General features: G+C 40.9%; 1 protein-coding gene across 2 annotated transcripts in view; it reads left to right on the top strand.

Annotated features, from left to right (window-relative positions):
* Positions 1 to 8,020, top strand: part of SPPL2B (signal peptide peptidase like 2B) — a 29,711-nt gene extending 21,691 nt beyond the window's left edge. The window contains exon 15 of one of the 2 annotated variants that reach the window (XM_074528946.1): positions 542 to 8,020. In XM_074528946.1, the coding sequence (XP_074385047.1) occupies positions 542 to 829 (288 nt within the window). In that variant the 3' untranslated portion in view covers positions 830 to 8,020. The remainder of the gene's footprint in view (positions 1 to 541) is intronic. The other variant, XM_074528947.1, reaches the window with a different exon arrangement.
* The last annotated feature ends 5,939 nt before the right edge of the window (positions 8,021 to 13,959 follow it).

Below are 13,959 nucleotides of genomic sequence, written 5' to 3'. Positions count from 1 at the left end.
TGCTGCAAGTGAAATTAATTTGATTCAAAAAGGAATAATTTCTATCATGCATTATTTTAGTTTTTGAATACTTACTAGAAGGCCAAATCTGTGAAGCTGGAGGTTCCCCCAGTGAGTTTTATTTTATTATTCAGCTATTTGTGAAAACTTTCACAAGCTTCCACTAGAGAAATTAATTTAATTGTTTGAGATCATCTGAAATGTTATGTAAAAGTTGTCAGTTCTTGTACAGTGATAGTAAAGGTGGGCAGAACTGGATAGTGGCCAAGGACCAAGTGCCTGTTGCTGCCTTATCAGCAGAGCACATCTGAAACTGGTGAGGAGCAGTCACTCAGAAAGCAAACACTTTTCTGGAAGGAAAAATTCTCCTGGTGTCCTATAAAACCCAAAGAAAGGATAACTGTATGCATCTGTCCACTGCTGGAGAATGATAACAGAGTTGATGGACCTTTAATCTTCCTCTTGTATGACCATTACCTTGGATAACTGGACACAATAGGTCTTGTTTTTCATCATTTTGACTGTGATCTTCTATTTACAGAAAGACCTACCTCAGCCTCCTGTGGTGATAGCTCCTGTCAACTGCCCTCAGCTTCCCAAAGACAGCAGTGTGCCAGCCTGTCAGCACGACACAGAGCAAATGACCAACCCCACCCTCCACGTGGAGGAGCTGCGCAGCTCCGCCTCGGCTGAAGAGGAGCAGGCTGATACCAGCACAAAGACAGAGCAGCCAGAAATCTCTGTGGCCCACAGTGAGGAACCAACTGCTCAGAATAAGGATGACCTTGAAAGCAAATGCCTAAATGCAGAACAAAACCAGTTGGAATAAGTGATGTGATAAGAACTCCTTAACTTTCCCTCACAAACATACATAAAACCAGTATGTATTTAGGACTGGTTTAGTAGGGTTTGCTTTCATTGAGGAACCTCACTAGGAGTCTGATCATCAAATCCAACAAGGAATGTTCTGTCTCCAGCTTTGGTACAGCTATATACTTAAAACACCTTTCTGAAATATGGTGCTCTCCAGGAGTTCTGATATGTGGGTTTCAATGATCGCTGTTAGTGAATGCCTTTGACCATTTGTTCCCTTTGCATTAGAGCAGGGTAGCATCAAGAGTCTTTATTTACTCTGTGCTTGTATGGCTGTTTCACTGCTTCACCATGACGTAGATTAACATGGAGGAAAAGCATTGAACAAATCTGCTACAATGCTTACTTGAGAGAAATATGGTCTGGTTGTTTGGTTTGTTTTTTTGGGTTTTTTTTGGGGCACTTTCCCTATTGTCACCATTTACTTTACTTCTCCTGACTTGTCAAAGCCATTGATATAAGGGAATGCATTATTATAAGCATTATTATAAACTGACATTCAGGAAATGCAGATAATGGGTAAATTACCATTACTCCTAAAGGCTTTATGCTACCATGATGCATTAAATGCATCTCTTAAATTTTTGTCTTTGTTTTTACTTCTAGGAACCTGAGCTACTAGTCTAGTTTAAAAGGCAGGGTGAGTAGAGCTCCAGGAAGCTTTCTAGGCATTCATATGAACTCTAAGGGCTCTGATAATAAACAGGGTTGGTCACAGAATAATGCCTGGAAGCAAATGCATATTAGGAATGTTTAGAAATAAAATATAAGCCAAATAAGTGAAAAAAAAAAATTAGGTAGTAGCACTATACTAAGCTTAACAGGCAGCATTTTCATTGGGAAAATGTTAAAGCGCAAATGTTCTTATGTTTGGGGCTTTGAGCTTCTATTTGTTCTTAATTCAAGGAATATAATTGTGATTTCTGATTCTGAAGAAAATAGTCTGATTTTTCATTCCCAACGGAGCACATATGGTGCTAGAGACAGGTGTCATTTAAAAGCTACTTGCTGCTCAGTAACTTACCAACTGCCTAAGTGATGTTTTGTCTTTGTCCCAAGAACAGCCAAAGCATAGTCTGTCAGGTTCTGGAATGAACCTGGGAGCTCACTCATTATTTTGTCTTTCTTGCTACATTGTGAAGGAATTTGTGAATTTAAAAATTTTGGAGTGCAGCTGGTCTTACTTCATATTCCTGAAATTGTTTGTTTTCCTGTATAACATGATTGAGTCTTTTGTGCATCAGCTTTTGTACATAGAAAGATGATGGGATTTGTGTATTACTTGTTCCATCTAAGTACATTTGGCTTTATCAGAGGAGTCTGTTCTGCACTTATGTTGCAATTCCAGAAAGCCTCAAACACTTCACACAAAAACTGAAATAGAAAATTGAAGTATTATAGGATCCTTGGATATGATTCCAGATTGCGTGGAAGAAATACTCTCAAGTATTTGGGAGCCCAAAATGTAATTCACAAAAGTATTGTTGCAGTGATGCAATCAGAGGCATTGCTGTTGAATTGAGAGTCTCCACTTGGCATGTTGAGTTGGACTTGAAGGGCTCTCTTTTCAAGAATGTCTGTTAAATATCAGCCATTGTCTTTTTGGCTAGATCTTCCAAAATTTTGCCCTGGGCTTTTTGGATGAAAGCTTTTGTGGACATTCTTTCTCTAGAATAGAGCAGCTTTCTCTAAAACCACACTCTGGCTTCCAAGTTTTACCAATTTCTGCTTAAAGCTTTGAACCTTGTCTGATAGGATGATTAATGAAGTTTTTTGGAGGGCTCCCTGGGTCCAATGGCCAACACAATGTTTAATTTACAAATTGCCCTAATGGAAGATAGTACTAAAGCAATCTGCTTTTCAGTCTTCTCTTTAATGGACCCTTACTTTGGCCAGCATTAACCTGAACCGGTTATTACTAATAAAAAGCAACAGAAACATTTTACTTCAATTAGCTGGATTATGCCTTAAGTCTTTGTGTAAGTATGGTTATTAAATTAAGAAAGCAATCTTGTGTTTAAATAAGAGCTTGACAAATAGCAAGGTAAGTTGGAGACTGACTCAAAGTTCTCTTGGTTTTTGCCTTGATCATCTCTTAGTCAGAATGTTGTTTGGAGTAGCTTTCTACATATTTAAAGCCAGTAGCTTTCTGATGACAGAGCATTAGGTATTATCATCTACTTGAAAGTGTACTTTCACATTTGTTCTCCTGTGTGGTTAGGAAACAGTTTATTTCAGATTGTTCATAGCTCAGTTAAAACAGAAGAACTGGTCACACTGAACTAGGCATTTCACAGTTGTATTCTGGACTTTCTGCTTCACCTCAGGTTTTGAGGAATTCCCATCTATTTTTAAGTGTAATTTTTTTTCTCCTGAACAACAAAGAATGCAGGGAAAAAAAATCCCAATTTCTTCTCAGTGCAGTACCTCCAGTTAAAGCCTGTGAAGTGGTAACAATTTGCAGACTTTGACTATCTCAGTACTGTACAAATCAGGTGACCCTGGTGCTCCAATTTGGCTGTGACTGTTTGGACCCTGATCCTTGGGCAGATCAATCCCTTCCATCAAACAAAAGGCTGTATTTTTTTATCTTTAAAAAAGCTCCCTGTTCAGCTTAATTTAAAACTTAATGTTGTATAGGAAAATATGCCTATCAGTTCAATGTGACTGACTCTGATTTTATTTAATGATTTCCAATACACATTCCACACCAAACTTGAGTTTTAATATTTAAAGTAATTAAAGTAATATTAATGTTAAAAATAATGTTGATAGGCTTCTTGTTTATGTCTTTCACATACTAAGCCTTATCTGTCTAGAAATTCAGTAAGGGTTCTGTTCCTGAGAACTTGTATGTGTTCAGGCGAAGCACTTCTTTTAGTCAAAAAAAAAAAAAAAAAAAAAACCACAAAAACCCCAGTAATAATCAACAGCACTAAAACAAAAATCCATCTGAGAAAATTTGACTCTTTGGACCACATAATGAGGGTCAGATTCCTTCCTCAGGTGTTTGTTTTGGTCTGTTCCCTGCTGAAGGATTGCCCAAGTGCAGCTGAAGGTAGAGTGGAATATCAAAGACTTTACGGAGGATGACAAGAGAAAAGTATCTCAAACTCTCTTTGAATTTTGCGGATTTTACTTTTCTTGTCAGAAATGAAGAGCATTTTAAATGAAATATATAAAAAAGAAACAAAAGAATATATTTGAAAATATATTCTGTGTTTACTAGTGGCACTAAAATAAAAGTGCATCCACATATGTAAGAATTACACTTGTGAAAATATTAAACATTTTCTCTAAACTTGGACAGATCCAGACAACAGAAAATCTGCTGCACAGCCTATTTTCCAGAAGATGTATTAACATACTTCATAGAAAACTTCATTTAGAAAACTGTTTCCATATTTCTTGAACATTTTCCATGGTCTTGGATAATTGGTCAAGCTTTTTCTTCAGAGGATGATGCTCTTTCCTTACAGTACCTCTCAATATGGCTCTTGTTAAGAGTGTCTTGACAGTATTCTTCAGCCATGCACATTTCAGTGTTTCAGCTTTGATTTTTGCCTTCCTGCTGCATTGTTCCAACTGGGAACAGATCATGACTGCCATGGTAGTGCCTGTTGACTTCTGAGTATGCTGGAAAGTGGTGCTGACATTAATGAATGCTGCAGTCATTAATGAATTTATCTGCCTCGGGGAGATGCTGTGAATTTACCTGCAGCTCTTTAAAAAAGCCAATACTGGATGTTTGAGAACAGTGTTGCCTTGAAGTCAAAGCTCGTGTGCGCTGCTTTAGTGCAAGACCCAGTGCTTTTGTTCTTGTCTTCAGCCCCGTGGCTGTGTGTGTGTTTCTGGTTTGTTGCACTACACGGGCTGCATAGGATGTAAAGCCCATGATACTTCTTTTTAACAGCAGCTTCATTGACTGTCCATGAACAAACCAGAGTGTTTTGTACATGCTTTCATCATTTGGTGTGTTATTTGTAGTGTACTGAAGGCTGAGTATGCTGGCCAAGCAGCAGTGTTTACTACTAATGATTATCAACACTTGGCACATAGCACATTGACACAAATGTGAAATACAGACATACCAGTAGATCCAAATACACATCCAAAGCCTGCAGAGATGGTGCTTTTTTCCATGACAAGTATTATCTCTGATATTTTAAAAAGAATGTAGGGCTGTGTCTTCAGGCAGATGAAGACAGGAACTATTTTCAGAGGTTCAGAAAACGTCATCAACTAGGAACAATTAATCTTTAGGTATTTTAATCTTGCATGTGGTTTCCTAGCTGGGGCAAGACATGAAGAACAGAGCTGCACTAACAGCTTTTCAGTTTAGGTTTTTGCCAGTGGTGCTGGGTAGGGTGGAGAAAGGGAAAAAACCTGAAGATTAGTCAGAAAGCATGAGGAGACACTGAACAAGAAAGGCAGTGCAAGAGTTTACTACAAAGAGATCTAAGGGCATGATAAATACCCAAAAATCTGAAAGGCTGCTGCAAATTGGGAAAACAGTTTGTCAAGTAGGGATGACATTAGAATTAATAGACTTAATAAGGAAATGTTGGTGCTGGCAGAAGGAAAAATCCAGGAGTGGCTGACAGGGGAGGGGCTCAGCAGGACAGGGCAGTGCCCAGGGCATGAGCTCCCTTGGTTCTGCCAGGAGAGAACTTTGCTTCTGGCAGCCTGGAACATTTTCAGAACAAGACAGCTTTGTGTGCTACCAGAAGCTTCCTTTGGCCAGTGGCATAAAATAATTTTCTTTTCACTGATCCTCTCTATCATCTCTATCAAAGATGTGCTCTTCTGTGAGGGTTCCACCTTTTCCAGTTTTGCAATTAAATATTCAGATTATGTGGAATAAAGATGGCATTTTGCAATCTGTAGATTAGTGATAGGTGATGAATAATGGGTTTAAATTGGATTTTCTTGAATTGGGAACTAGTGTACTGTACACAATAATCTATAATTTCAGGAACTAGCAGAGGACTTAACTTCATGTGATGCAGGGGCTCAGGCTTGGTTCTGTTTGCCAGAAGCTGTTGGTGAGTCCAGCAGCCAGGGGTTACAGGTGCACAGGCTGCTGCAATTATTTGGAGCTACCTTCCTTAGGTGAAGGTGGCGTTACAGTTTTATCCAATTTTCTCATAATATTTTTCTGCATGTCAGCATGGAAGTTTAGCTCCAGATGGCAAGCTTCATCCCGGTGTTTGTCTCTGAAAAATTCTGAAATTATCTGCTAGCTAGATATTTTTTCCTTAAGAACTGCTTCCTGCTGACAGACATGCATTGTATGTTGAGAACTGACTTTGAGTGTTTCATGTAAATATTGGTCAGCTGAAAATATGCAGAGACATGCTTTCAAAGTAAACCAGCTCATCGCCAGCTTATGCCCCATCCCTGGATGTTCAAAGCTAGATTGGATGTAGCCCTGAGCAAACTGAATCTAGTGGATGGCATCCCTGCCCGTGACAGGGGCTGGAATGAGATGATCTTAAAGGTCCCTTCCAACCCAAACCATTTTGTGATTCTAAGATTCTGTCATAACTCCTAAAAAAATTGATGGCGTGGGCTGGTAGGAGCCCTGCAGTAGCCAACAGCTCATAGTCAAGAGCTGCTGGAACATCTCCAGCCTGGAGCATGTGGCTCTTGGCATGAACAGCAACACCCTGTAATGCAGTGAGGGTTCCCAGAGCCGCCTGACCCTGGGTTGCACACAAGAGTCCTACCTGATGTTTTCAATGCACTAACTTCTTCCTTGAGCCAGAGGTTTGGAATGGATAGAAATAGCTCTTCTGAAACATATGTCTGTAGTCAAGAAATTGCCATAAACCTGCCCCTTCTCCACTGTGGATTCAAGCCTTGAACACTGGCATGGTGGGGAGCTGGTGCTGTTTGAGGAGGAGCTTCACCTGCATTCCCCAGCAAGGAACCAGAAGAGAATTTTATTGTTCTGCTCTGACTGAAGTTGTTCTGATTTATGTTGAAGAAAAACTTCAAAATAGTGGTTAGTTTGACAAAGTAAAAAACAACCTATAGTGGCACAGTTTAATTTGGTTTGGATCATAATCTACTTTTTTCATTTTCAGTAGTGGAGACTACAAAAAATGTTTCTCAGAGATGTTACAGCAGACCCTAAGCTGGCAGGAAGCCTGTGTGGGAAGCAGGCTGACTGCTCTGATGGCCAGTGAGTGCTGTGCTTGGCCTGTGCTGGGGTGAGCATGTCACCAGTGTGTCTTCAGCTCATGCTTTGCCACTTGTCTTCTCCAACCTTTTGACTCCCATTGAGAGCCCCACAGCCAGCACTGGTTGTGGGAGGGCAAGAAGGAATCTCTGTGTCACAGAGCACTCCTGGTGCTGTAGGAAAGGCATGAAATGGAATTGACCACTCTGCTCAGCCTGGGGCCTGGGCCACATGCTGTGTTCCTCACGGGGCTGAACACACAAAACCTCAGTCCTAAAGCCACTGATAGGAACTGTGAGCTCTGGTACTTTCAGCCTAGCAACACAGGAAAGCAAAACCTAAGAAAAGTCTGAATTTACAGCCCTGCCTATGGATGCTCTGTTCATTGCTGACCATGTTCCTTCAAGGCTGGAGGAACTGTGGTCTGATAGACTTCCAGCAGGCCACGAGCCCCCTGTGACCCCTGCTAGTGTTACTTTACTAAAACCAAATCAGAAATGCTTTGGATGTGGATTGGTGGGAAGCTGGCAGCAAAAATTTCAAGCAGTATAAAGATGATTTAGAAGCTAAGACCCATTTGGAGGCTTGACAGTAGCTGCTTTTAGAGAGGAAGTTGATTCTTGGAGATAACATTATCAGTCTTAAATGCCTGGTGTCTTTGTGGAAAGACTTTGTAATGGTGTTAAAATAGTAGTATGTAGGATAGTATATGAAGAGTGCAACCTAAAAGATTGTTAAATTTAGCACTTGCAAATGCATCTATTTACCTCTACGTATGTACGCATGAAGAATAAACTTTAAGCTCATTTCAGGTTCTGAAGGAAAGATTTTCTCTTAATCCAATGTGTTACATGTTTTTGCTGTTGTAAGATCTTCTATGCAGCTTGGCCCCTTAATCATTAAAAAAAAAAAAAAATTAGAAAAAAAATCCACATTAAAAAACACCCCCTCCCTCCATAAAAAGAGCAGCTAAGGAAGTTGGCCAGTGTGGGAGACTGGTATGAAAACTTACTTGGAGTATTTTTCCTGCAAAAAAAATTTCAAACCCACAAGCTATTGAAATGAAGTGCAGATGGGACATAAAGAATGAGGAATTTAATTCTCTCTAAAGATGTAGTCAGTGATGCTGAGACAATGAATGTCATTCCCTGAGTCCCTGGTTCTTATCTTGTCTGTCCTTACCTGTCAGTCAGTCTGTCAGTGGCATACACCGTGGGGATCAGTCCCCAGCTGGAGCTGATTGTGGGGTTGTTGATTCCCCATGGGAAGAAGGTCCCTCTCCCCTAACTCAGGCTACTACTTGATGACTTGCAAAATTGTGCATATTGCATGATATCTGCAAGGATGGATAAATCAGTAATTCTGTGACTTGTCTATGATACAAGTATCTTCTACTGATGGTACCAAGATATTTTTTTCTGCTGTTATTGTTTGCAAGTAGTACAAAGTACAGACTGTGTCACTTCATGGATCCCTTCCTGTGCTGACACTAGAAGAGAGCCATTGCAAAAACCAAGGGGAAAAGCAAGTTTGTTCCTAAGTAGTAAAAAAACATTTTTGGCAAACATTTCTGTTTTTCCAAAACTGTAGGTCTTACCATAGTACATGCATCTGATTTTCAGTTCAGTCTGGGTGGCCTTTTCCCACCCTATGTCTATATGGATCTTTATGGTTTTGATACCAGCCCTCCCTCTGGCTGAATTACAGCCTTCTATCAAATTGCACAGCACATCATTATATATATATATTTTTTTTTTTATATGTAAATACATTGTAATACATAGGATTTCCAGTGACCAGATGTAGATTAACTTTCCTTCTGTGATGTAACATGGGAAAAAAACCTATTTCAAAATTAACAAGGATGACAGAATCTTAAGAAAACAGATGGGAAATATCCCAAGGGTTTCTGCAGAGTGAATTTTCTATGAAATAAGGAAGCCCGATTCCGGCATATATAGATACAATGAAAGAAAGCAAACTTGAAATTGGTCAGCTAGTCAAATTGCAGGCGTTTAGTTTTTTCTTTCTGTTTTGCTTTTAAAAAACACTGGAATTTCCTTTAGTCTTTTTTAGTTTAAAACTGTAAAAAATTTCTAAAAGTGTCAAATAAAGTTACCTGATTTTTGAACTGAGTTTTGCTATTTTATATCAACCTTAAGTTTGAAACACTTTTTTTTTGTTTGTTCTGGGATGTGATAAAATGTGGGTTGGAATTTAAAGTTCACTGTGTGCAGCTCCCACCATGAGCTGGATTCCATGCAAAATTCTGAAAACTTGCTCCATACCACAAACAGTGTTTGACATCCCCACACGGTCCACACAAGTAAATTCTTTCCCTGGCTTTTGTAACCCTGACAAAATTCCAGAATAGTTTGGGTGGAAGGACCTTAAAGCCCATCCCATCCCAGACACCTCCCACTGTCCCAGGCTGCTCCCAGCCCTGCCCAGCCCGGCCTTGGCACTGCCAGGGATCCAGGGGCAGCCCCAGCTGCTCTGGGCACCCTGTGCCAGGGCCTGCCCAGCCATTTAAAGTCGTGTGATCACTTATACTGATAAATTTGGTTTGTTTTGACTACTCTGTTGCATGTTGAAGTGCTATTGCTTGGGAAGGGAGGTCCCTTTTTCTTAAAAAATGCTGAATATCTACTGAATTACAAGGCAAGTCACGGGTACTGCTGCTCTGGGCACCCTGTGCCAGGGCCTGCCCAGCCATTTAAAGTTGTGTGATCACTTATACTGATAAATTTGGTTTGTTTTGACTACTCTGTTGCATGTTGAAGTGCTATTGCTTGGGAAGGGAGGTCCCTTTTTCTTAAAAAATGCTGAATATCTACTGAATTACAAGGCAAGTCACGGGTGTATCCAGGAACAGTACAAACTGACAGCAGGTACAATTCCACCCTGTGTTTCTGCTTAGCATGTCCTGCATTTCACTTGTAAATACACAATACACCTGAGAAGAGGGAAATTGAGAAATTTCTTGTGATATCTGACTGTAAAAAGCAACAACAAAACCAAACAAACAAACAGAAAGAAAACTACACACACACACACACACAAAAAAAAAAAAAAAAAAAAATCCAATCCACTAAAAAATCCAGCTGCAGCAAGACAGCTTTTCTGTCTGGACGGTCACTGGGAACCAAGAGACAGCTGCTTCCATTCAGAAAAGGCAGGTTCAAAACCAGAAAGACTGGGTTCATTTTAGATAAAGGGTAGTAAATACTAAGATACAATCTGGCCACAAAGCTCATTCTAAAGTATTGTAAACCTCAGCAGATATTATCTGAAACAGTGCCTAGTGTTCTAGATTTAGATGTACATCTGCAAAATTGTGTGACCTTTATATTCTTGCACTTGGGTTATTCCTGTATCTGTTGAATAGACAAGGACAAGGATAGAGCATTTGTTATTTCAGGTTTTGTGGGTTTGGGTTGGTTTGGGGAGCAGGTTGTTGGGGTTTTTTTGGGTTGGTTTTTTTTTTCCCCCTTTTTTTTTTTTTTTTGCAAAAACCCGTATTATAGGCCTTGACACAAAGAAATGCTCTTGGGAATGGCACCATTGCAACAGGAGCTGTTGACTGGACTGCTGCTCTGCTGAGCACTTGTGGTGGAGCCTACAGTTCTCCTCACAGTGACACAACTGCAGATCCATCACTAGCTAAGATCTTGACATTCTGAGCCCCTCCTGACTGTGCCTTTGCTAAAGATTTGTCCTACGTGACCATTTCTGCATCTGCAGGGACAGTTTGTGTGGAGTATTCACAGGCATTTTATCTCTATACACCTTGCTGAGTTTTACAGCAAAACCCCCTCAGGCACCTGAGGAAGGAGGGGCTGAATTCTCCACATTCTGCCCCCAGGATGATGGCTCAGTTAAGTACAGGGATTGCCCCATGCACAGGAGCTGCCTGAAGCTGGGTTTCAGGGCACACTGAAATTCCCACCTGGAGAGCTCCTGTGCCAACTGCTGAATTACATTTTTGCAAATGTATTCAGTCAATTACCAAATTTCAAATCAGCTCATTGCCTCACTTGCGCAGGTGATTAACTGGGGAGTTCCTGGACCACCTGGGGACCCTAGGACTTGGCTAAATCTGTCCTATTTTTCTTGTGGGAACTTTAACGAGCCATATACAGTATTGTGGTCTCTGGTTTTTCTGTTTAAGTACAATTTCCATATTCACGGTTTGTCAGTCTCACCTCCAAGATAGATTTGACTCTCTGGATCACCTCTGCATACTGCTCTCCATTAGAAGAGTTTCTTGGAAAGAGATGCAGCTTTCAGAAAAGTGTGCTTTGTGTCTCCATTGGCTTCTAGGAATCACCCTGTTCCCAGCAGATGCTCCTGAGGCGATTATGTTATAGTCAGGTATGTCTGCATCCTCTGCAATGCAAGCCCAGCCATTCAAATGTTTCCTGTTTTCCTCTGTGTGGGGCAGGGAAAGTTCTCTTTTATGTGGAGGACTGCAAGGAAACACTGCCTGAGCAGCGAGAGTTGGCTTGCTGCCCCCTCCTAGATCAGTCTCGGCCCCATGGGGTCACACTAAAACAGACAGAGAACATTAAGGACCTTCATGGACTCCATGCTGTGGGGATTCCAGAGGAAGAATTTTTCAGTCTTGTTGAACTTGAAGAGGCTTCTTTTGCCCTGTCTGATGTACTCTGTTACATTATTACAGTTTCATCAGCCACAGTCAGGAGCTCTTTAAAGCACTAAAAATAAAAAATATCCACAACACCTAGTGTGTAGTGATGAACGCAATAGTCCTATTCACAGAATCCCATAATTGTTTGGGTTGGGAGGGGCTTTAAAGCCCATCTTGTTCCAGCCCCTGCCATAGGGGGGACACGTTTTGCTATCCCAGGGTGCTCCAGCCTGGCTTTGGGCACTGCCAGGGATCCAGGGGCACCCACAGCTGCTCTGGGCACCCTGTGCCAGGGCCTGCCCACCCTGCCAGGGAACAATTCCTGATTCCCAATCTCCCACCCAGCCCTGCCCTGTGGCAGTGGGAGCCATTCCCTGTGTCCTGTCCCTGCAGGCCTTGTCCCCAGTCCCTCTGCAGCTCTCCTGGAGCCCCTTCAGGCCCCAAAAGGGGCTCTGAGGTGTCCCTGGAGCCTTCTCTTGTCCAGGTGAGCAGGCCCAGCTGTGCCAGGCTGGCTCAGAGCAGAGGGGCTCCAGCCCTGGCAGCATCTCCTCTGCATTTGCTCCAACAGATCTGTGTCCTTCCTGATGCTGAGGACCCTACAGGTAGGTGTAGTGCTCCAGGTGAGGTATTTCAAGTGAAAAATTAATTCCAAATGACCTTCAGTAGGCCAAATGAAGAGTATATTTATTCTGTTTCTTTGTACCCCCTGGATGGAGATAGAGAAAGGGACAATTCTGTAGTGATTACAGAATTGCTCAATGGTCTCAAAAAAAATCCATCAAAATTCAAACAACTTTCATTAATAAGTTAGTGAGTCACTCAATATTTCTGTGATATTTCCATAGGGGAAAAAAAGAGAGAGGGAAACTCTAGCAGGAGAAAGCCACATACTCATCAGTTTTGTCTATTTATTAAAATGAAAACTGCAGAATTTAATTTTATGAAGAAAAAAATTTTTCTCAAATGTCTCTCATAAAGTTATGTATGAGTATCAATTTTAAAAATTCCTCTGTTCTCTTGTATTTTGATTGGTTTATCACTCTGAAATCAAGATTTTAAATTGAATCAAATCAACCAATACTTTTTCCCCTTCAAGAATGAGAAATGTCTCTACCCATGAAGAAAAAGAAAATGAAACAAGGAAATCTGCACTTAAAATGTCTTTTGGGGGTGGTGCTGTGTGACATATGTCTTGATGTGTCAGGATGGGGTTCTCATGATAAAAAGCTCTTCACTTCTAAACTGTTTTCATAGGCTGGTTTCTGTCCCCATTCTGTTTCTTAGTTGTTGTACCACAGGGAAAGAACACAGCCATTTAACCTCACGTTCATTTTTTCCATGCCCCCAGTAAAAAGGTATTCCTGGGAAGCAGAATTAAATGAATGGTCTTTGAAATCCTTTCATGTAAATTTCTCCTTACCGTCTTTTTTGCATCTAGAAATTTTCTTGACCATAAAAATAATTCCATATCCCATGCACAGCATTTTCCAGCATTCCAACATGAAATGTAGCAAACCAGCTAAATACTATTAAAGATATCTAAATCCTTCTAGTGCACCACAATGTTTTTCTGATTGTTCTATTAAATTTCGAGTATTATATTGCTTTAGTGCAGTAATCATTTTATCTGCACACTGTGACTGTGTGTGCAACAAACATAAGACACAAGAGTAATCCCAGCTGCCCCTGCTGAGTTTGGTTGCCATAGATGACACCCACAGTAACTTGTCTTCTCACTTAACTTTGGTGTGTTTGCTCCCAGCTCCTTCAGCAGGAGTGCAGAAACTGCTGCTCCTAATTTCTCACTTATTTAACCACTGATAGATTTTGTTGGTTTCTTCTTTTATTGCAGTCTTATTGCAGTCCTCCTCCCCTTGTTACTTTTGGGCTTTGATTGTGCAGTTTTTCATCTCCATTCACACAAAGATACATGCAGATCCTCTTTATCTGATGAACATTAGAAGGATGTCACTCCCTCACTCAGCTCTTTCACAGGGATGTACAGTCTGTCTGAAAGGACAAGAACTGCTTGTGGCGTTCACGGGCTCATAGCCAAACATGTTCAGATTCAGAGATTGCAGCATTTTTCTGGTTATCGGCTTGGTGCTAATAAGACCAAGGTTCTGGGTTTGATCCTCATATGGGCCATTCACTTAAGAGTTGGACTCGATCCTTCTGGGTCCCTTTCAGCACAGACAGTCTGTAATTCTGTAACCAGCCAAATCTTCATTATTGATGCTCAGCAGGAAAC

This window comes from Zonotrichia albicollis, chromosome 29, assembly GCF_047830755.1.
Source record: "Zonotrichia albicollis isolate bZonAlb1 chromosome 29, bZonAlb1.hap1, whole genome shotgun sequence".
Lineage (NCBI taxonomy): Eukaryota > Metazoa > Chordata > Aves > Passeriformes > Passerellidae > Zonotrichia > Zonotrichia albicollis.
The sequence above is the reverse complement of the archived record's forward strand: the minus strand, read 5'-3'. Positions and strand labels throughout refer to the sequence as shown.